The sequence below is a fragment of the Colossoma macropomum genome, unplaced genomic scaffold (genome assembly GCF_904425465.1).
Source record: "Colossoma macropomum unplaced genomic scaffold, Colossoma_macropomum, whole genome shotgun sequence".
Classification (NCBI taxonomy): domain Eukaryota; kingdom Metazoa; phylum Chordata; class Actinopteri; order Characiformes; family Serrasalmidae; genus Colossoma; species Colossoma macropomum.
The window spans coordinates 24,504,250-24,529,123 of record NW_023494786.1 but is presented as its reverse complement, the minus strand read 5'-3'; the positions used below and the strand labels follow the sequence as shown (position 1 = coordinate 24,529,123).

The 24,874-nt window shown below is 41.0% G+C and overlaps 1 protein-coding gene across 1 annotated transcript in view; it reads left to right on the top strand.

Annotated features, from left to right (window-relative positions):
- The window catches only part of nlk2 (nemo-like kinase, type 2), a 100,216-nt gene continuing 75,342 nt past the window's right edge, over positions 1 to 24,874 (top strand). Inside the window, exon 1 of the mRNA XM_036564650.1 lies at positions 1 to 1,850. Within this exon, the coding sequence (XP_036420543.1) occupies positions 1,390 to 1,850 (461 nt within the window). The 5' untranslated portion in view covers positions 1 to 1,389. The remainder of the gene's footprint in view (positions 1,851 to 24,874) is intronic.

Sequence of the window (24,874 nt, the reverse complement as noted above, 5' to 3'; positions counted from 1 at the left end):
TTACAGGCGTCGAGGGGGAGGGAATCGACGGTTGACTGAAGAGAAGCCCAGGCTCGCGTGTTGCCTTAACGTCCAGGCGGCAGCAGCAAGCAGCAGCGTCCGGCTCCGCCTGCCCGATCTGCCCGCTGTTGCGCGGAGCTCCGGATGCTCCTTTCCCTCCTCCGCTCCTCCGTTTTCCTTCGGCGGATTTATGCTCATGCTGCTCGGAACCACATCACGGTAGGTTAGCCGCCTCAGCGAGCACACCGCACCGCACGCCGGAGTCGATGGAGAAAATAAGTTGACTGCCTCCGGAAGAATTTGTTTTCCTCGCCTCGAGGAAGGGAAAAGGGGGGATTTTTTGCTCGTTTCGTCGACGCGATGGGGGCTTCAGGACCGGAGGAGCTTCGGCGATTTTGACACGGCGAGAGACGCCACCTTTCAGAGAGATATTTTCTTTTCGAGTCCACCAAAACAGCCCCCTCGGTTCCGGAGTGCCGTCCACCATCCACCCAGCCAGCCTTCCCTGCTCGGTACATGGTCGCTCTCCGGCGCTCCATAACGCACCGTCGGGGATATATGGAGGGGATTTCGTTCACTTGCAGCCCTGAAAGCGAGTGAGTTTAGCCGGCTAGCGAGCACCAGGGTCAGTGGCGGTGGCCTTGGGCGAGAATCCAGTCCTAACTTCTCCAAAAAAACTGCATGCAGCCTCCTCCGGCCGTGGAAGCAGCCTCGGCTCCGGACCAGCCAATATGGCCAATGTGAAGAAGTCTAAAAGATGAATGTTGCATTCCCCACTTAACCCACATTCAGTTTCGCACTCAGAAAAAGAGGGAAACGAGGGCCCCGGGTTGTTTCGAGCGCGGAGAGCTTCGCCACCTCCACCATGAGGGAGATTTAAGGCCGTGCAGGATCTCTGGACTGAGGGGGGAGTGGGATTTTTGTTCGTCACATCATCGTTTTGTTTTATTTTCATTTCTTTGGTTTAGTTTTAGCCTTGTTTTCCTCCAGTGAGGGTCATTCTGGATGTGCACGGTCGTGATTGTTGTGGTCTGCTTTTGGAAAATAAATTTGTGGTGCTTGGGCACAGAGAGCAGATTTCCCAGAAGTAGGTCAGATCATATGGAAGATAACGCATAGAGTTGGCTCTATGAGAGTGAGTGCACTCATGTTAGAACGACATCTTGTCACACTTCTTTTGATCTGTTCCAAGCAGTTTTGTTTGGATTTCCATATGTCCATTGGATAGATGGCAGGCCAATGATAGTTTGACGACCGCTGCTGCTATCTCGACAGCCTCCCATCTCTTCGCCCGTTTGATCTCTTCGGAGACCCCATTTTCGCTCTTGCCCCCTCTTTTTGTGTTTTCTTTTTTTTTTGCCTCCCCTCTTTTTTCTGGCTGTTGAGTGAATGGCTCTTTGCGGGACGACGGCGACCAATGCCGCAAAAATGATGGCAGCGTACAGCGGCGGCGCTTCGGCCGTGGCGGCCCATCACCCGCACCACCACCACCAGCTGCCACACCTTCCGCCTCCCCACCTGCACCACCACCACCACCCGGGCCAGCACCACCTGCAGCACCCCGGCTCGGCCGCGGCCGTACACCCCGTACAGCAGCAGCACGCCTCCGCTGCTGCTGCGGCGGCCGCCGTCATGCTGAACCCGAGCCAGCAGCAGCCGTACTTCCCTTCGCCTGCTCCCGGGCAAGCCCCCGGCCCTGCAGCGGCAGCGGCACCAGCCCAGGTCCAGGCGGCGGCGGCGGCGGCCGTCAAGGCGCACCATCATCACCACCAGCACGCTCACCACCTGCAGCAGCAGCTGGACATCGAGCCGGACAGACCCATCGGGTACGGAGCGTTCGGCGTGGTCTGGTAAGTATCGACCTGCTCCGTTAAAGCAGGTTCATGCCTGTTTTGTCATTGCTTTAACAACATAACTCTAGGCCAGGGGTGTCAGACTCCAGTCCTGGAGGGCTACAGCTCTAAAGAATTTTGCCTTCTACTTCTCTTCAAACCTGTGGGCTGTCTATGGGCCCACCCTAAAGTTATTCATAGTAATTACTGAATGATAAGTCATAAGATTAATAACTGCATAATAAGCGGGTTCAAGGAGTTAACAAACTTATTAACTAATTAGAAAAGATTTCATGAGTTGAAATTGCAGAGCTGTGGCCCACCTGTACATGGGTTTGACACCCCAGCTGTGGGCTTTAATTCAGTTATTCAGTTATAGTAACTCTAGAGCTTATAATCCGGTAACTGGTATGTATTATTGAGGGAACTGGTATGCAAGGTATGTGCCTAATCCCTTAATGATCTGGCGCGTTACAAGCCATATTATTCGGTAATTACATGGAAAACAGTGCTAACTGAGTTATTCTTAAGTTAAATGTCCATTTAAGGAGTTAAAATAGGAGCAAAAGTTCTGAACCGCTAACAGGTCCTTAGAGTTTAAGGAGTTAAATTACAGCTATAAAGTTGAAGTGGCAGTGAACTTATGAACTTGGTGGCCTGGTGGAGCTACTTGACTCCTGGTTCCCACATGACATCTGTTGGCCATCACGAGGCAGAATCTGTGTCGCTTTTTCACCAAAATCATGTCGAGGACTGTCTGCCAGCTTCATGCCTGCTTCTGGGAGCCATGGGGACGGGTGACGTCCCTGCATCTGTCAGGCCTCTGACGGTGGAGACAGGGGAGAGCTTTTTGGCACAAAGCACCTCTCCAAGGGAACATCACCCTACTTAAGAGATAAGCTGACATAAAGAGTCAGGAATTAGGCCCTGTCAGTTTTAGTCCCTGCATCTGAGGCAGAGTTCTTAACCTGTGGATTTTCTGATGTTTGCTTTGGTCTATTTTCCACCTCAGGTACAGACACAGCGCTCCAGAACAAAAATGATTAATCAGGCAGTGAGAGGCTTTTGATGTTTCGTGGCTGAGCCAGCCGGTAGTTAGACTGCACATCTTTTCTCTGTGATAAACTTTTATAGTTCTGTAAGCATTCTGTAAGGAAATAAATTGTGGTCGACTGTGACTGGGCGGACAACCGAGGCAGTCTGCTTAAGATATGAAGAGCTGACTTATGTTGTCTCCAGACGAAGAAGAATTGGGCTTTGCAGCAATATCCTTTAGAATAAACATCCTATTGTCACAGGGGTGATTCAGCCTTGTGCTTTACGGAAATGTTCGTCTGGAGAATTTGTGGCAGAACTCATTTAAAGTGACTGAATTGACAATATAAAGTAAAGACACCATAACAGAAAACCGTGCTTGAAAGTGCTTTCATTTTACATGCTGTGCTTTGTTTCCACTTTTCTCTGTTGTCTTTTTTCTTCCATATACAGGTGCTTTAACTCATCAGTTGATTATCAAGTTATTTCTGTGAGTTTGCACAGGGAGAACACTAAGCTTTACGATGGTGCTGCTCTCCAGGGTTTGAGCTTGAGATTCTTGCTTAAGCACAGGCTCATCTTTGTACAAAAGTAATAAGAAACTTTTTTATAAGTTTGTTTAATAAGGATGACACTCAAGGTAGACCTTATGTTTTATTAATAACAAGAACTTGATGCAAAAAGCTATGTAAAGCATAAATCAGTACTGGCTAGTCCTGAAAGGAGTCAGTTGCATGTAAATATTAAAGGGAGATGTGTTAACCCTCATACGTCTAAAGTTATCACTGTTGTTTTGCTGTATTACTTAAATGTAATAGTGTAAATGTTTGTTTCAGTGTCATTGAGGGAAGATGGCAAAAAGTTAAAGAACGCTTTTGTCCAGAAAACGTGGCTGTGTACACAGTAATAAAAAATAAACAACATAACACACCAAAATAACATGACAATTCAAATCAAAATTACATCATTATTTCTGTTTACAGACACAAATGTACAGTACAGCCCAAAAGAGATCACCCTTTATTTAATTTCCAGTCAAAACAGCCATTAACTAAGGTGTTCATTTTTCAGTGTCAGGAAAAATGTCAATAATATATATTTAACAGAAAATTACACAGAAGCTTCAACAACTAAATATATTTTTTCCTCTGTTTATCATGTCTGTGTTTAATTTATTGCACCTTCCCTTTTTTTAGAGAGACTTGGGTTCAGTTTTTCAAAGAAATGCCTAGAGATATTTGAAAGTCCAGCCTTAGAAGTTGTTTGCATTTTCTGCTTCTCATGACCCACATAATCACAAACACATTCAGTGATGTTGAGGGCTGGACTCTGGGGTGGTCAGTCTGTTGTTCTGAGAACACCAGCAGCTTATTTGTTTGATTTGTATGTTTTCTTTTCTTGGTAAGATCTTCCTGACAGCTACATCGTTTCAAATTCGCAGTGTTGAGTTGTCTTCTCACAGTGGAAGGATGAACAGAAACACCTGTGGATTTTTCAGATCTGAAACAAAAGTGGAGCTGGATTATCTCAGAGATTAAAGTACTGCTTATCTGTTGTGTGATTAGCTTTGATGGTCTACCAGGTCTTGCATAGTTGTTGGGAGTCCAATTTTTCTGCATTTTTTAGTAATTTTTTGAACTCTAGTTTTGGAAACTCCTACTTTTTCCACTTATTCTCGTTTGACTTTCCCCTTCCTTCTGCAAGTATATAATTTTTTTCTGATCTCCTCAAAAAGATCTCTTGAAAATGAATAACGTTTATTAATGGCTGGCTATTAATGGCTGTTATGCTTTCTCAGAAAAAAAGGCACGAAACTGTCACAGTGGTGGTATCCTCAAGGGTACATCTCAGTACCTTTAGTCGGGGAACATAATTATACCATAAGCCATTAAAATTATATTTTCTAAGTTGCATTGACTCCACACACCCTGTCTCGGCTCCAGGCTTTTTATCTTATTGTTCTGTTTTAAAACATTAAAAGGTACAAATATGTACTTTTCACCTGGGAGAAACTTATTTAAGGTACACAGTTGTACCTTAAAACCTCTGTTGTACCTTTGAGGGAACATTTACATTGTTTGTACCTTGATGAACAAAAAATGTACCTGCACAGAACCTTTATTTCTAACAGTGTGACTGGAAATTAAATAAATGAGGAGTGGTCTCTCACTTCTCCACAGCACAGTAGTGTTGATTAAAAGTTTGAAACCTGCACTTTTGACGGAGTTTCAGTGAGCTTTGAGTGAGAGATAAATAATATTGGATTAAGGTTAAGTTAGTGTGAGAACTAAACTTTGTAGGTGCATAGATGTGCAGGTGCAGTGTTTGGCAACTCTTACATAAAGTATGCACAAACTAGTAAAACGCATTTACTGTTGGGAGAAATCCTCCGAACGAGCACCTGTGAGGCTCATAATATGGCCCAATAAGCATGCGCCAGTCTACCTTGTGTCACTGGCAATTCAGAGGGCTGTCAATCATTGACCTTCTTGAGCGAAATAAAGACTCTTGCTCTTTAGATGGATTCATCCATGAAGGGTGCCTGCAGAGAGGCCACAGTCTTTCTCTCGCACTTCCCATCACCAGCAGTCACCCTGCCTGCGGAATCTCAGCCTGACCTTTCCTCAAAATCGCTTCCTGGTGCTCATTGTCTGCTTTTAATCTGCGCCATGTATTTTTAGCCGTCCTCCAGAGGCCTGGCCGCAGAGCCGGTCTCATCCAGGGCTTCCTCCTCAGGCCTGTTGGAGTGGAGCGAGGCCAGGAATATCCCCACTGCAGCCTCGAACCCGACCTGCTAACCATGCTAGCATGCAAGAGTATTGAAGGGGGGGCGCTTGCATAGGAAGATTCGACGCAGCGGGTTAATGGTCTATGAAACGGTGGCCGCAGAAGGAAAGCAAATGAGTATCAAAAGAGAATTAGAACGAGATTGGCCTCTTTGTAATGTGCGGAGCATGGGTTTTGGAGAGCGCACTAAAGTGTAGTGAGTGCTCTCTGATGCATGCAGCTGTGAAAGGTTGAGTAAATTGGCTTTGGCCCTGGCATGGAGAGAGCCGGCGTGTCGTGTGTATAGCTGCGTGTTCGGTCCAGATGGAGCTGGCCTTTTCAAATTAAAATTCAGTTCCCTGTCCCAGCCTCTTTCAACTGTATGCTAAGTAGAGATGGTATTGTAACTACACAGTTCACGTAGATCTGTAACGACAGCTTTTTCCAGCTAAGCGTTTTAGTGCTTTATTTAAAGTCGCCTAGATATACGCACTGCACAAACCTTTCACAGCGAATATCAAAGCAGCTGTGCGTGCAGTGTAGACTCATGGTGTAGGTCTATTACTTTGTCCCCACAGAAAGGAAATTAAAGTATGGGGAAAAATATGAAATAATTTGACGTTTTATGTAAAATAGACACTTTTGATAAGCCTCTCTGGCATTTTCTAGCCAGCAGGAAATGAAGTGGTGCAGTGCTGCTTTGCTGAAATATAAGGAAATGGGCATTTCTGTTGTAGCATTGCAGAAGAACCAAAAAAATCTTTACACCTATAAACACGAACGGATAAAAAGACAGATATAAAAAATTTGCATTGGCCACTTGGGCCACTAAGCCAATGAATCCTATGGCTAAATGGGTATACTGCAGTACCTAAGACAGTCAGATGATGCTTTAAAACAAGAAATATTTATTAAAAACTTTACATTGTTAAAAAAATATTGTTCTTGTGGTTGTGTGGTGCCCTCCTGCCAATCTGGTCGGCTCTGACGTCACCCAGTTTAGTTTGTTTCATTAGGTACTGTTTAGCTACTGCAGCGATAAGCTGGCCTTTACACCAGTAGTTTCTGTGCCACCTTTATTTGTTTAAGACCCTCTTTCATAGAGTGGTATTAGAAAATTTGATCTGAAGTCAAGCAGGCCAGCTTGGCAGCGAGGACCACCATGGTCATCATCACCAACAAAATCTGAATTGATGCAATTAATTCTGTCCAACTGATAAAAGATCTCCAAGGCAAGTGGCCACTTAGGCCACAGGCTCTGCATTTTTAGTGGCCAAGATGTGACGTTTTGGCACCAGGCATTATGCAGTGCCTACCCCAGCCAGTAAAAGTGAAAGGGGAGAGTTTGAAAATATTCAAACAAGATTAATACTTTTTAATACAAGCAAACCACACATTGCTGCTATAAATGAAATTGTCCACTTTGTTTCCAGCACCTCCTATTAATGAACAATCCAATGAAAAGCCTACAGCTTAAATCACAGGCAGGTTTTACTGTAACAGGTGGAAGGGCTAGTTGGAACAGTTGCTACAAATGTCTGGTAAATCAATGCAAACACAGTTCAGTACAAATCTGTGTTGTTTGAATGAGTCAGCTTTTCAAGCTTAAATAATAAATATAATAAAATAATGCTCCTAAATAAATATGATTAATGAAAAGAGGCTATACCAAATGGGGGGAATTTATTTCTGACCACAAGGTAGAAGAGCTAATAGAAGCCCAGTAAATGTTTTATTTACATAACGTCTATCGCACGTTTCTACTGAATCTGTGCATAAAAGCTTCTGAAGTATTGGCATTATATGGGGGCATATGGACTTCTCACATTTGTTATTTTGGGGGTCTTTGTTGTAACACTGCGTGACAACTGACCCTGCCATGTGTAGGCTGGACTTTAGCCTGGCTAATCTCATCTATATATTGCCGCTGTCAGAAGAAAACTTTGTATCTCCACTTTTGCCGTTTTTCAGTTTTTGATATAATTTGAAAATGCCTGGTGCTCTTTACATTGTCTGTAAATTTCATGATGAATAGACCAAAAGAAACGGCCCAAAATTACTTTGAAATAAGTCTGGTTCCTCTGACTTACATTAAAAGTAAAGTATGTTCTTTCCTTCTCCTGTAAAATTAACATTTTGGAGACACAAGGTTTTCTTCCGACAACAGCGATATGTAAAATAGAACTATGTAGTAGATAGTACAACTATTTCAAATAATAATGGTGATAAATGATATAGAGGTGTCAATTATGACTTACACACAAAATAGTAATAGAGAGTAGTATTAATCAGTAGTAGAGAAACAAATAGAGGTACAAAAACAGTCTTTAGACTGCATCTTGGGAATTTTCTGACCTATTGCTGTCACAATTCACAGGTGACATTGCTATGGGAATATGAGAAGATGACCCAAAGCCTCTTTGACTCGAACCTGTTTAACTACATAAAATATCCATGTTACATTTTACCCCGTGTTAGTTTGTGCCCTGCTCTCCCCTGCAACTTAGAGAAATCCCAATCCATGTGCTGTTTGGAATGCTATTAATGCTCGCATGTGTTTTGGAAGCAGTTTGAAATGCGATGTAGGTCAGGAGTAAATTCTGATGCAGCGTTCTGGCAGTTTTGTTTGGTTATTTGTTGCATGCGCAGGTCTTTATGGTAGTGGTAAACAATTTGGTGGTTTAAAAAGCAATGCAATAAACATTACTATAAACACAATCATGTTTGACAAGCCATGCTGGAGGTGAGTGAATTCAATATACACCCAACAGAGCAGCATACAATAGCACCAGTCATTCGGAATGATAATGGATGCCAAGCAGCGGTGGATGTAATATATGGCTTACGTTCGTTGTTCCATACAGGCAACCCCTACCTTCACTTTACATTAGCTGAGTGCACAATGCAAACACAGACTACAAGTGCTCAGCCTGCACCTCGGGAGCCTCTAGCTGAAACCTCAGTGCAACGGTAGCCTTGAAAGACCGAAGCAGATAGCAATATCTCTGTCTCAATCTCTTAATCACGGCCCACATGACTCGTTTATGTTTACACGTGCAGCCTCCATCGCCCAGTCATTAAAGAAAGCTCTGATAAAGATGAAATTCCAAACACGAGCCGTGTTGTCGTGTCATGTGTCTCGGTGTAATGGTGATTGTGTGTGTTCTGCTGGGCTTTGCTGCGTGTGTGTGTGTTTAAAGTGCCGAACTGAAGCTTACTTGCCAGCTGCCCCGACTGGCCTCCCTGTCGCTGAAGGACGCGGCAGGGCCCTGTGCAGGAATGTAGAGGAGGTTTCATTCCTCATTAAAGCCTCCAGCCCGCCTCTGTAGTGGCCCAGGTTGGATCGGCCGGCTGGAATGTTTGTGTGGTCACGGAGAGCCAGACTCAGCGTGATGTGCTAAAGTTCTCGCCCACCAGGCCAATGCTGGGCACGCCATGCTGCTAAATGGCACGTTGTTCCTTGTCGGTGACCTGATGAGCTCAGGGCTGTGGCGATGAAATTCAGTATCGTGATATTTTCTGAATGTATTACAGTGTTTGATGATATGCAAGTTTGCATTAATAAAGTTAATGAACCCATTCTTCCTGAGTACGAGTGCTCCGTGCTAAAGGTTTGTCTTAAAAAGCTTGTTTTGTTCTGTTCTTACACAGAGTTGGGAACTTTAACCAGACAGAAAATGCATTTACAGAAAGGGACCTTAGGCATTGTTGGCTGTGGGAATGGCTACGGCAAAAGAAAATAAATCTGCGCTAACTTTGTAGCCACAGAGATCAGATTCATTAAGCGTAAATTCAGTAACTCTAACACAGTGGGGTTTAGAGTTAGAGAGGTTTTGACAGTCTTTGCTCATTATTGTGTGCTTGTAAAATGACAGATAAGTCAAAGAATGTCAAAGATGACTCACTGTGATGGATTTGCACTGTTGTCATGTCTGGTATTGATATGAGCAGATGACATAACGTCAGAAAAAAGAAAAAATTGACTAAATTATTTTGAAAATTACCTCTGTTAATTGTATGAATATTGCCGTTATGTAGTTTAAATTCAGTTCTAATTCAGCACAATAACAAACATATAATTAACTTTTACATTTTAGCGACTATGGCAAAATGGTGTTTTTTTGGCATAGGAGAAAAACAGACCATGGGCTACATCATTGCTTGAAGTCCCTACTAGAGGTGGCTGATATGGCAAAAGTTTAACATCACAATACTTGAAGACATTTTTACGACAGCGTTTTTGGGCCACTGTTAATAAAAATAGCAGAATTTGAAAATAAAGTTGTAATATAATGAGAATAAATTCATAATATTTCGCGGAAAAAGTCGTAATATTTCGAGAATAAAGTCACAGAATTACGACATTAAAGTGGCAGTAATGCCAGGAAAGGTCGCAATATTATGGCCAGAGGGTTTGCGAAAGGTAGGCAGCACCTCCTTGTGTTAAAATGAGTCTCAAAGAGGGCATGTAGTTTCACAGACAGTGAGAATGATAATCAAAATGATCGATCCACAAGGAGACAGGAATGTGTGGAACGCGCACTCTGCGTCTTCGCCATCGCCAGTACAGCAACCAGACCCCAGCGCGTCATGGCAGCCACCCTACAGTTTATCCTCTTAGTATTACGACTTTTTTTCTCGAAATATTACAACTTTTTCTCAAAGTCTACTATTTTTATTTTTATTAACAGTGGCCGTAAAACACCATCGTATTTTTATGATACACAATACATATCACAATTTCTCTGAGGATAAAATCAGACTAAAAGGCTTTCAGGTAAAAAAATACTGACAAAAACAAATATACAATGGGCTTTATTCAGTGTTTCATGCTGCGCTGCAGTAAATCTAATTTAGCAGGACTAATTTTGCTCTGCTTGTAATGAAATAGGGAGTTTGTCAGTGTCTCTTAAGTACTGCCGATAGCCAGGATATGCTCTAAAAGGCATATTATGATGTAATTTATCACGAAAACAGTAAAACATTGTTATATTGCCCAACGCAGTCCCTCGTGCTTATTCAGTTTTTCCGTCAATATTGCCAAAACTGAAAACCAGCATTGTTGTATGAAACCTATACTGGCGTATGTATCGACCAGTATTAGCTGTAAGATTGAGTGGTCTGATTTAGTTGTTGATCATTGCTGTGTGATGATTCAGTGTTGTCCTCCATACAGCCTATTGCTGATAATTGACTTACTTGCTGATTCTAATGTAACCTAAATGAACATCCAAAGATCATGCTCTATTTATTGACAAAGGATTCCTCTTTTTCCCCCCCGTTTCACTGACGCCCTGCAAGTTAGCACTGGGCTCTCTATAGAGCATTAGCTTCATTTTGCAAAAATAGAAGCCTTTTGTAAGATATGAGTCATTCATAACAGCTGATCAAATGTGTTGAGAGGAATATTTGACATGGGCTTATTAATCACCTAGGCCTTTATACAATGTGATGACAGCAAGATCTTTCTCTGTTCTTTTGTTCTAACCTTCCTCGTGCCATTATTCACACAAAGAGGCCTCGCTTGCCTAGAAATAGTTAATTACGGTACATATTACCCCTAATTCATTTGTGCGATGTAAAGAGTTGGTACCATAGGGAGCATCGTACAGCATGGTTTTGTCCACGTTTGAATCCATATTAACCATCAGTGTGCCCTCTTATACCTGATTACCTCTTTGTTTTGTCTTTTTTTGAGGGGTATTATACACACAGACAGCCTGGAGCTTTTAGTACCTCCAGCTTGAAAGGCTTACAAACAGGACGAGAGTTTTTTTTTCTGTTTTTTTTTTTTTTATAGCAACCGCAGCAGTCAGAAGCAGCTCTTAAGAGGCCCTGCATTTGGCAGATGCACGGGCCGAGTAGAGAGACGGCTTACCTTTGAAGTGCAGGAGGGGTGAGAGCGCTGAGGAGCGTGCACGTTAACCCTTTTGTCACCCGTCTCGGGCTATTCTGAGTCGCTTCTGCATCCGGGGAGTCGCGCTCAGCGGTTTGATCTTGACAGCGACAGCGTTGGAGCCGTGCCAACGTCTCTGTTTGCCTCTCGTTCTTCTTTTATTTCTCTTCTTTTCTCGTCTTATCTGCCCCTTTTCTCATTTTTCCCCTGTCTTTATCAGCATCAGTCTTTTATATATTTCTCTTCGAGCTCCCGGAACTCATAAAAGCAGCGGGTGTTCTCAGCGCTGTCTCACTTTTCATTGAGATTAAATCAGAGTTTGTCTCGGACATAAAGCCCGTAAAAGTGTGAAACCTTTAAAAAGACACGGTGGCTGAATGCGCCGTCTGGTGTAGAGCGAGGGTCTGTTAGCTGCAGCAGCAACAGAGCAGTGACCAGCTCATCGTCTGAGGGTAGAGCTGTTAATTAAAAAGCCCTCTGCTAGGAGTAAACCATTCAGTTTGGAACCATGACACTTCCGACATTGCGCATGCTTATTTTTAGCTGTCCCATTATGTGCCACTCTGGATGCAGAGCGTAATTTATTTTCATTTCTCATAGGAACATGCAGTGTTAGAGGTGTTTATGATCAGACTTGATGAGTTGGGATGACTGATCTAGACCTCTGAAGTTGTGCCTCATTGATGCTGGCTTGCTGGTTTGTTTGGGGGTATTTTTGTATACTCGCTTGTCTTATGAAGTCAATTTAGTGCATGCTTGAATATAGCAACATTCGTATTTTGGCTCCTTAAGGATCTCGTAATTCAGGGGAATCCAGTGAGTTTGAAACCCTTTATTTACCATAGGGCGAGTTTTTGAAAATCCTGTTGATTTTTTTGTCATAGAGAAATCCAGCTTAGTCCTGGAGTCTCTAATATGGGCATGACGGCTGAAAGGTGTCCTAATGTTTTCTGAGAGTAACAATATTTATTATAGAATAGCGTCAGAATACATTGTACAGATGTTTCATACAAATCATTAGAATATTTATTAGGAAACACTATTACCACGTATTGATATTTACCCATTTGTGAATATCAGTATTTACCACATGAACTCGTCAAGCCGTTACCCCAGTCAGAGTCTGGCTCATTTAAATCTGCCACCAGAGGAGTAACATCGCGTTCATATCGCAGTTAGTAAAATCAGTTTTATTGTGTGGAAGTGGAACTTTCTGTGAGATACTCTGTTTCTATCTGTGTATAAAAGATGCGCAAAGCTTCCTGTTGTTGGATGCAGAGTCAGTGCAACAATAAAGCCTGATTTACATTCCTGTTTGTGTTTTATTGTTCAGAATTGTCATTTGTGACACAAACTGAGTAAAGATACATAAATTCAATTCAAAATTTTAAAGAAGCAACAGCAGCACTGAAAAATCACATTATTAGTGGAAAAGAGTAGATGAAACAACAGAAAACAACTTTTTTGAGTCCGCCTTAAAGGGTTACTACCTGTTTCAGTGCATTAAAACAGGTTAATGAAATGCAAATTCATTTTCTTAATGATATCCATGACTACAAATAAACAGACCTGCACTGAATGGATGAACTAAGGATTTTGCAACACTTTCAGGCACAAATCAGGCAGATTCTGGCTGTGTTATGTACAACATAAGAGACTAAACAAACAGTCATTTGGTCTTGTGCATGAAAAAAACGCAGAATATGTTGTAGATGTTTTTCCACTTGGCATAAATTTGTAGAAATGGCTAAATGGAGAGAAATATTTACCAACAGAATAATTATTTCAGCTATAAGGATCAAATTCTGTTTTCTTGAGTACAATAACCCCCCTGTAGAATGTTTTAGAGGGAAAAACTTCATTGTTTAACTTTTTCTGAACTTTAATTTTCTGTTTTGTGTTGAACTTGTCGACAGCTTCATTATTTCACTGCTTCTTTTAAACCCTCACCTCAAAGTGAGCAGTTGGTGGGCAGGGCTACATGCAGTTTGCGTGACTAGCTGCAGCGTTAGTAACCGAATGGTAATTTCAGACGCACTGTGAGCTTTTAATACCGTCACATTAAGCGTTACACTCGTGCTCGTATGTACATCTAGCCTTCTGAGTGTCGGACCCTTTGATTACATTTAGCATTACATAAAAATTGGCTGTAAACATTTATTCCTGCAGATAATTTTAATTCTGCTACTGTGTATGTGCTAACCAAATTCAGTGTGTCTTTAAGCTCCTGATTTGAGCTCAGTTTCATTAACTCTGCAGCAGAGCTCTGTTTCATTACCTCTGCCTAAATGTGTCAGTTACATCATCTAAACTAATAATGCCTGGCTGCATCCTGATGTCCTGTACTCTGCAAATGTAAGACAGCTCTATGTAGCAGTTGTCTTCATTCATCCAACTTCCAGCATTCATCGAAACTTATTATAGTCTTTAACCTTCTCAAAGCGAAACTAGCTAACTCTCATATTATTTTGTTCCAGTCTGTGCTTCTGCATTGATTTTCTAAAGTGTTTTTGTTGTTTTTCAAGGAGCTAAAGGAGTATTTTAATCCTGTATTGCTTTGCGACTGCAGTAGAGCTCCATGTGACTCCACTAACGTGATTAATCAAAGTACTTGTAATCATGGTAACACGTGAGGTGGGGTGAGACAAGCAAGTTGATTTTATTTATTTATTTACCGAACACTGACAATGTTGCACTCAGCATGTTTTGTATGATTAGAACTGAGTACACACTGTGAGTAATCAGTACTCCATACAAGTTCTTGTTCATTACCAAAACCTCAAGCAGCAGTTCTGATCGAAACAATCATGTGATCTCTGTTGTGTTGTTATTTTTCTCTGTTGTTTTGTTGTATTTTTCTTGCTCATTTTGTAGCGAAACATATAATATTCATGAGGATGTTGTTTACATATGAAGTCACTGAATGTCCACATAAAAAGTTTGTACAGCCTCATCTGGACGGAATTAAATTGATCATCATAGGCCAAATCACTTATTGTTTTCCACAAGTGGTGATCTGAGGATTTTAGTGCCACCCAGAATTTTCCTAGCAGGCAAATCCTTATTGAACACTTCCCTTTTACTTGGTCTAGGTCAGGGATCGGCAACCCAAATGTTAAGAAGAGCTATTTTGTCCTTGAACTAAAATCAAACCACCTTGGGAGCCACAACATTTTATATCCATTTTACCATCTTGCCTGTAAATATGTCTCAGTATGTGCTAATGTACTGACTTTTTGCGCTACTTTAAGCTTCAGCTCAGCTATAGCCGCTTTTCTCACATCTCCAACAGGAAACCTTTCTGCAAAAGTATAATAATTGCTTGTAAAATGTCTCTCAACGTTCGACTTTTTACAAGTCAGCTTCTCATTCGCCAGCTTCTTGTATTTTCCTGTTCCACCTTAAATGGTGCCTGGGGCGCCAGAATGTAAGTGCTGCACAATTTAGGGTGGAATGGGAATATTTGAACAACAAACTGACTTCAGCTTTGCGATTTTTTGATGTGTAACCGTTTCTCGTTGTAGATTAAACGTATCAAGAAACCACCTGGAGTGATTATAAATGCATTATAAGTCCATTCGTCTCCAAATTATCAATGTTCGTCCTAAATATTTCTCTTTGCTTTTTCGTTAGCTACTAGCTAGGCAAGATTCTTGTCTGCGTTGCTATGGTGACCAGCAGTCTAAGCGACAATCCTCAGGGTTGAAGGGTGAATTAGCAGTCATAGGCTACATTAATTCCAGCGTTTAAGACCATTTAGTGTTAAACTGTGTTGAACGATCAGCAGAGCTTTATTTTACTGCAAAGGAGGATTATTTTATTTTTGCCTAAAAATCTAATTCTGCTGTGGAGCCGCAACAGGGCAGTAAAAGAGCTGCATATTGCCAACACCGCCTCCATCCTCTCTACACTGGGAGAATATTAGCCTATTGGCTAACAAAATAGAGCCAATCAGAAAGTTGATATCCTGCAGGCAACTACAAGTATAAAGCGCTACTTTATGTTCACATCTGGGTTTGTAGAAAAATACCACCCACTAGAAACTCACTTGCCCTGCAATGATTTTATTGCCTACTGAGAGTTTTATTACTGAGAAGTGTAAAAAAAATTGTCCCCATGATCAACTAATCTGATCTGAACAGGGCTTATGCTGTATTTGGACATGCTTTGATATTTAATATTTTTCACATCAGCTGAAATACTGCACTACTATTAAGGTGTTCTGCATTTGCAATAATGACATGCTTTGTCCAGCAGATGATACTCAGTATTAGACAAATATAGCCATAGGTTTACGGTATCCAAGCTGTACCTTGCAGAGATGGTCGATAATATGATATGAAGTTTGTATTCTGAGAATCCATTTATATATCATCCAGTCCTGGTTTGGAGTTTACGGAAATGGACACAGATTTGGATACAGTAACCACATCCACCAGTATGGTGTTTTTTTTTTTTTAAACAATGGAATTTGAATATGTCTGGCCTTCTGTCTGGTTTGTTTGCCTCCCATTCAAAGCAGAGAAGAGGAGCATGCCAACCCTGTGTTTCTTCTTTTCAGCATAGCCAGCTGCGCTCGCTCGCTATATGTGTTATGAACATTTAGCGTCTTGTTGGGCTCTGAAAACTAAAGAGAAAGTGTGAGTTTCCCTGATGCTCCATTCAAAGTGTAACAAGTCTACAGTAGAGATGATATGATAAAGTGTTATCGATATCAGTACTGACACTGAAACCTCGAAGCCTGATAATGAAATAGAACCGTTATTTTGTGCTTTAAAAACTACTAAGTCTTCAAATGAGCTATTTTAAATTGAAGCACTTCACTTGATTTAAGATGAACATCTACAAGTACAAATGCTTAAACAGCTTAAATACTCTACTATCCTGCAGGAAGAAATGCATAGTTAATATAACAAATACCAAACCACAGCTTTTTATGTAGTTAAACACTTTAAAAACACAGAAATACAGCACTATACTGTCAGATCAGCCTTCATTTCTTTAATTTCCAGTCAAAATGGCCAATAACTTATTCATTTTTCAACATCAGCCAAGTTCAGTCTTAGAAGTTGGCTGAACTTCCTCCTTCTCACAATCCAAGTCATCCCAAACACATTCAGTGATGTTGAGGTCTGGAGTCTGGGGTGGTCAGTCCATTATTCTGAGAACACCAGCAGCTTCTTTGTTTGATTTGCAAATTTTCCCCTTTCTTTTCTCAGTAAGAGCTTCTTGACAGCTACACATCCTTTCAGACTCATAGTGTTGAGTTGTCTTCTCACAGTGGAAGGATGGACAGAAACACCTGTGGATTTTTTTCTGAATCAAGAGGGGAGCTTGATTTTCTCCTCTCTCTCAAAGATGAAAGCTTAAAGTACAGTTTATCTGATGGTGAGAGTTTGGTGGTCTACCAGGTCTTGCATGGTTGTTAGGAGTCCCATTTTCTCTGTAGCATTTAGTAATTTTGGAAACTCTTTTTTTCCCACTTATTTTCTTTTGACTTTGTTTTCTTATGCAAGTGGTTTGTCTTATATCTGATATCCTCAGATGTACTTCCAGAAAAGTGAATAATGTACTTTTGACTGGAATTGAAACAAATGAAGGGTGTTTGTTGACTTTTGCACTGTATAGTTTCACTTACCGTGAGAAATTTGTACAAAATTACACAATTAAAATAAGAGCTGTAATTGTAGTATAACATATAGTTAGCTCTTCATCATTTATGGCTGCTGTTGTTATCATGTAACATTGCTTAAACAAATTATTTGAGGCGACATTTGTTACAGAATAGAATCAGCTTCGTTCTTTTTTCTCCTCTAAAACTCAGTATTCGATCAGTGCCATCTCTAGTCTGCAGTCGCTCTGCAAACATTGGATGCCTCATTTACAGATGACAGTGAGCGGTCTTGAAAGGCCTGGCCTTTCCAGTGCATGTTTAGTCTTTAACTGTGCGATCTCGCTGCATGATACGAGCTGAGGCCAACGGTGGCGGGTGGTGATCAGGAGGCCTGAGTCAGTGTTTGCTTCACACTCTGCTCCGTGTGGTGGAGAGAAGCCAGGAATGCCCATGTACATCTGCTCCCACACTGTGTACGCATGGCCTTCCCAGGAGTCTCTTTGGAGGCTTTGCAGTGGGCATGTAGTGATCAAGTCCAGCACAGAGCGATTCATATCTCAGTAAAGGCTTTACAATACAGTATTAACAGCTGTGTTATTACTCATGAATAGCGTAAGTTACATTAACCCTCAAAAGCTGCGGTTACTGCTAACAAAGTGTGGTGCAACTTGATATTAATCACTCTATTTAAGTCATTTTAAACTTTTAATTAATAACATGTTTGCAAGTAGAAGAGAGGACCTGTCGATACAGAATGTAAATTGAAAGTACATGCCGTTCATAGCATAACTCACCATGTGGTTAAATAAATAATTACATAATTGGAGTGCATATTTGAATAAGAGTAGCAAAGCAAAAGTAATAGCTGTTGTAGTTATTTACAAGGATTAAGTTTTACAGAACAAGTTCTTATTTATTGAACAAAGAAAGAAACCAACTGGGCACTTTTAACACTTAGTCAGATGTATTATTACTAATATTATTCAGTTTATTACACTCAGTATAAGACAAGTGGCGATATGTGGCCCTGCGGCGCAGAATACTATACCATGTTACAAGGGTGTTTCATAGCATCTTACATAAAGCCTCTTTCCACATAAAGGAAATGTGAAAAGAGGCAGATAAAGCCACTAAGTTGGGAAATTCAGGAAGTCAGTGGGGAGAGAAAGAGAGAGGCTGTTTGTGGCAATTAAGTGATATCCCTCGGTCCCCCAGCCCCTCAGCACAATAAGCAATAGTATGTTATTGGTGTTGTCAGTCCAGAGCCGGGGCTCTGCTACAGAGCTAAAGCTGTTTTCAGCGCGCTCCTGCCGACACCACAGCCCCCACATGATACAGGACTCCAGTGAGAGAGCAGGGAAGTGGCTGTGGCGTCTGCCATTACTGGAAGCATCTCCCGCCAGAATGGTCCCTAGGCACTGTGATCCATTTGTCTAGAGCATTGTTTGGCCTTCTTAAGTGGTTTACAGAAGGAGATTGAGCACATGGTTGGACAAATTTCTTCCTCTCAGACCCTGAAATGTATTGAATTAACACAAATCTCCACACATCATTGGATTATTAGATCCAATCCATAAGTTTGTGTTTGTGAACGTCTCAAAGAAAATGATGCGGTATCCCTACCGCATTTATTATTATCCGTCGTCCGTGCTTTGTCCTGCGTTATCTTGCAAGCCATAACAATCGTGCTGTTAACCCTTAGAAGTGGTGGCTGCTGCTGGCAATAACAAAAGTATTATTTCTGACTCATAGCACAAAGAAACAAGTGAAGAAAGTCTGTCAGAAGTGTGAATTCTAAACTTTTAATTGATACCACTGTTGTGTTTGTAAGGAGAGGAGGAGATATTCTGGCAACACTTTACTGAAGAACAACATTTATAAAGCCTAACATTGAGTGACAAATGACATAAACCTACATAAAGTTTTATAAAGGCTTTTATAAATTCCAGCAAACGTCAGTCGTCATAAAGGCTCTTGTCAACTTTGACGTCATTTCACCTCAGAAAGTTTGATGACAAATGGCACTTGTTGGAAAAGCTCTTCATAAGTGTGTGTATGGATTTTTCTTCTGAATTGGTTCAAAGTCAGAGTTGAAAGTAAAAATTTGGACCTGGAATTTACAATAAAAGCGACACTTTGTTTTGTTTTGAGCGACACTGTACCTTAATCATGTTTATTTCATTAAAGTAAATGATTGAACGTTCCATTTTGTTACTAACGAAACAATCATAACTCTACTGAAACTTTACCAGTGTTTCGGTGGTGACAATTTTAGCTCATTTTGAGCAAAACTCAAAAATGCTAGCCAGTGCATGACTAGCAAACACATCTTTAGAGCACATATACACACAGTGCACACATAAAATCATAATATTTTTTCATTAAAATACAAAAAAAATGACTTAATTGCAGACAATATATGTTTCAGTCATGACATTTTTTAATGTTCCACACTGATTTACAGACTTTGACACACATTTAGTGCAAAACAAGGGGGTTCTGACTGCTTATGATGTGGCGATGAGGGACAGGGATGCAGTCTCACTTCCTGCTCTAAAATGCAGGGTTGTGGCTAAAATAAGGCCTAAAATTCTTTCGGTCTACCGTAAACCAGGGGCGTTTCGGTAGTGACATGAAACGTGGGACAGCATTTTTAGAATAAAGTTTTGTGTTTAAAAATCTGACTTATGAAAAATCTAAAACTTTCAACTACAAGTGCCCTATAAATGATAAATTTGTATATATTTAGCTTATTACCATCTAAATTAATGCCTTGGTTTTAAATGGATCATTTTTACTGTGGGACTGCAGTTTGAACTGCTTTGGTATAATAGTCATTTGATAGAAATGTCAGTTGTCATAAAAGGCTTCCGTAGGCTTACTGTACCCTTATGAATGCTGATCCTCGGTAAAATGTTACTGATATTTTATTTTAATTAGTTGTTGTACAGTCTTGTTTTGTAGACATTTTGCCTTGTTTTTGTCCTTTCTTGACCTTGAAACCTGTAAATTGAATGTAAATGTATTTCATAGTGTTATAAACCATTTAATTACACAATTACATTTAAATAGTATAGAATAGTTGATCTGATGTAATAATCTTGACTTGTAAGGGTTAAACTGTGGCAGTACTTCCCTATAGAGGCACATGCACTCATAGCGAGAGATTCTAGAGGCAGTCCAGAGTGAAGTGGCCAAACTCTAGAGCAAAGGGTGGGGTCCTGTGCTAGTTCTGACACTGTTATCAGTGTCTGACACCTTCTTTGCTGACATCACCAGCCTTCCCCGGAGAGGCGCCCTCCCTCTCAGACACGCATACACACACACACTAACTAGCGTTAGACCTCGTACACTTGCTGGTGGTAACAGGTGTCCGGGGAGAGCGATCAGGAAGTGAACCATGCAGGGTCCGTGCCAAGCACGCCACAGAGAGCCTCTGATAGTGCTTCTTTATTAGTTTTCCCTCCTCTGTCTCTTCCTCACTCTCCACACTGCCAGATGCGCTAATGTTCTCAACTCTTTCTGCAGAAATAAAGCTACATTCACATTACTAGCCTCATCGTTCAATTCCAAATCTTACTGCTCTGACAGCTCACATTTGTGTTGGAAAGTGATCCACAATTTTGGTCACGAGTGATGTGTCATTAGGGTGAACAGACCTCCGTCCTGAAAGGACCCTCATGCTCACATTTTATCAAGGTAGCCACATCTGACACTTGCATGATGACGACAGTGATATGCACATACACAGTGACATTCAAAAAATGTTTCAGAAATACAGTACTGTGCAAAAGTCTTGGTCATTAAGGACAAAATGTTCATTTTTCAGGAGATGTTTCTGAAGAAATTGAAGATAGTCCACTTGCATAAAGAAGGGGAAGTCAAAGGAAAATAAGAGAAAAAAAAAACTGGTGTTAGAAAAAAAAACTGGTGTTAAAAAATATCAAAAGACAGACGCCACAGAGATCAGAGAATGCAACCAACTTCTAAGACTTCGGAGGTGTGGAAAAACATGCCTGCAGATTTCTATGAAAAACTAAGCAAGTCTCCTGAAAAACATGGAAGCTATAATAAAGACAAAGAGTGGACACACATAATTCTGAAAAAAAAGGATATTAAACTTAGTTGTTGATGTTCATGTAAAAGTTTCTGTTAAATGTTTTTTTTTTTCTTTTTTTGAGATGCTAAAATGAAGAACTTGTACTTAATGGAAGTTTTGACTGGAAATTAAATAAATGACAGGCTCCAACTTTTCCACTGTACTTGTCATGGTATCTATCATCGGGGAAATTCTGAAATGTGAAGTGCCTGTAATTTTGGTGTATTTTCCTTTTATAGAAGACATTATTCTGCAGGCTGTTAGGATTTGCTGCTTGATGCTGCATCATGGACATTAACAGGCTAAGTTGGGCATATAGCTAACAGGCTCAAATAATATTCAGAGATAGGAGTTTAAATCTTTACTGTAAGATTCAACATCAGAACCATATCCATCAGAATGTCACTGAACAAGCTTTAGCCTGCCTTTAATATCGAGAACTGCTATAAAATGTTAATATTAACTGCTGTTTGCATAGTGCTAACACAATATTGAACAAGCAGAAGTCTAGCAGAAATTTGCATTGCCTTAGCTATAAACAACAGCTACTTATGAAACGGAATTACAAAGTTTCTGCATTAAAGATTGCTTGGCTGGCTAGTGCTCATGATATAATGACTGTATATGGCTCTCAGTATAAGTACAAGCTTAAAAAGTTGAACACATTGGGAACACACATTAAGACTGAATGAAGCATATTGTAACACCCCTATCAGAAACACATGATGCGATGACATCAAACAAACAAGTTTCTTGAAGCTAACATAACTGCAGCCTGCTAGATTAACTAGCCAGCCTAACACTAACTCTTTATTAGCCTGCTGTTATAGTGGTTTACATAGTTAAAATCATTCATTTTATCCTCTCCTGATGCTGTTTAATTTCACACAGATCTCAGATTCATCTGGCATCGAAAGATGAAAAATATTACAGAAGAGGAGACAGAACATCAAATGTGTAGATAAATATGCTGATCAGCCATTACATTAAAACTACTCTCTTGTTTCTACACTCATTGTCCGTTTTATCAGCCCTACTTACCATATAGATGCACTTTATAGTTCTACAGTTAGAGACTGTAGTCCTGTTGCTTTGCATACTTTGTTAGCCCCCTTTTACCCTGTTCTTCAGTGGTTAGGATCCCCACAGGACCACCGCAGAGCAGATGTTATTTGGGTGGTGGGTCGTTCTCAGCACTGCAGTAACCCTGACGTGGTCGAGGCGTGTTAGTGTGTGTTGCACTGGTCTGAGTGGATTAGGCCCAGCAGTGCTGCTGGAGTTTTTAAACACTGTGTCCACTCACTGTCCACTCTATTAGACACCCCTACCTTGTTGGACCACCTTGTGGATGTAAAATCAGAGACTGTAGCTCATCTGTTTCTTCACAGTTTGTGTTGGTCATCCTCTAGTCCTTTATCAGTGGTCACAGGTTGCTGTTTGCTGTATTTATTTGGTTGGTGGATTGTTCTCAGTCCAGCAGTGACGCTGAGGTGTTTGAAAACTCCAGCAGCATGCAACTTTTGTTTTTGTTTTTTTTTAATTGCTTAGTGTAACTGTCAAGTCGCAATGCGCAGTTCACAACAGGCAACTAGATGCATGAAGGTTCTTCTGTGTAAAGCCAGCCTAAGTCTGTCCATCACAGGGGACAGTTTGTGCCTATGTTAGACACTGCACTCCTGTTGTCTATACTGCTGTGTGCTTCTACTAATTACTACAAGCCAAGCTTACCGTTGTACCATGCGTCTCTTTCTCTCTCCTCCACAGAAGTCCTTCAACCTGAAAATCCCTCTCTCTAAATTACGGCTGTTGTTAGGCTACCATATGGCCGGCTCCTTGATCCTATTTGTGAGGGTTTACCTAGGGGTGGCATGGGGCTGCTTGGCTGCTGGCTGGTGGGGACAGGAGGGGGGGAGATGAAGAGAGGACTGTGAGGAATGTGTGGGGGGTTAATGACCCAGGCTGCTATTTGAAATGGGTTTGTCCATGGCCCTGGCACGCCAAGGCCCATCCCCTCTGGGCCATGAGAACCCTGCTGTTAGCAGCACTGTACCGCTGCCAGCCCTGCCCCAAGGGGCTCTCAGACCGTCATCCTGCACTCACTCTCACATAAACTACCACATGCACTCACTCACTCACTCACTCACATACACAGTGTGTATATATACTTAGCGTGAGGGTGGGGAGCAGCTAGAAAGGCCTGCTGCCATAGAGTACAGGAAGAAGCACGGCTAGTGCCGTTAATGGGTTCAAATGGAGGTCTGCTTTGAAAGGGGAGAATAATGAGTGTTGCCGTTAGCTTGTTGTGATAGTGAGAAAAGTGAAGGTTACGTCAGTTGAAATGTCTTTATAGGCTGTATCATTATTACATGGGTTGGCATGATTGCCAAAAAAGAAAACTAGCAGTGCATAAGGATATTGTTTCCTCAGGAAAGCTTGCTAGGCTTTGGATAGCGCTTCAGAGTTAGCTTGTGTGGACAAGCTGTAGGACGGTGATGCAGTAATACACAAATGAGCCTTAGATCTGTTTTTGTGTGGTAATTGGGGGACATTATGTGTTACTTAAAGTGATACTGTGGCAACAAAATGTAGTTGTCACAACTGTCCACCTGTAATTGTTTAGCCAAGGCATGTTTGATGTCTGATGTTTCCTCTTTACACTGAAACTGCAAGGCTAATGTATTTTTAAGTTAATATTAGTAAGCTATAAGGCATAAAAATAATTAGGGATGCACCGATGCCACTTTTCTGCACAGACACAGAGTATCGGCACTTAGACAGGGTTAGTAAAACTATAATAGGTGGCTAAAAATCCTGATATTTATATCATTCCACTTTTTAAATCCTTTATTTTGGTTAAAGCAGTGCTCTTTGTCAAATAAAACATGTTAAGCTTGAATGAATGGCATTTACTGGTTGAACTTCACATTTTAATGGTGTAGCAGTGCTAAATGGAATGTTTAAGTGCAGGTCGTGCTTCCTCTCAAAATATTGTTACAGGCTTTGCAGTGAGCATTTTTACTACTTCTTGTTTCAAGCACTACATGTGGCTTTGTCTGTTGCCGATATAGATTCTGTAGTGCCAGTATTGCTTTTGGTGTTGGTGCAGCGCTACAAATAATAGAAGCTTATGCCACCCAGTTATTGTGACAGCAGCATGAAAATAATCACACACTTGCCTCAAACCGCACAGAGTTGTGAAGCAATCTCGAGTAGACTCCCTTGTGTGGTTTCTGACACTGTATGGCATACTGTTAAATATAAAATCGACAAAGGTTTGTTGCATATAGCTAAAAAAAAAAAGTAGCAACTGTCTTGAAGCTGAACAGTCACTTGGTTTTTATACCTAAATCGTAATTTAAAATGGGTGCAATTCTTATATTGCAAGAGCTGCAATTTTAATTATATCTATAATATCTTCATTGTTCAATGCTGTCTTAACAAGTTCTAAGCGGGAAAATTTAAGCTAACAGCACAAACCTTGTGAACTGGCTTTCCAGTACAGTACATTCAGTTTTCAAGCCTTGAGCCTGTAAAAACATGGATGCGCTTCTTCTTGAGGAAAAGAGGTCTGGAGCTAAATTTATCGAAAAACATCACATTTAAATTGCAATTGCCACATTGGTCATAACAAT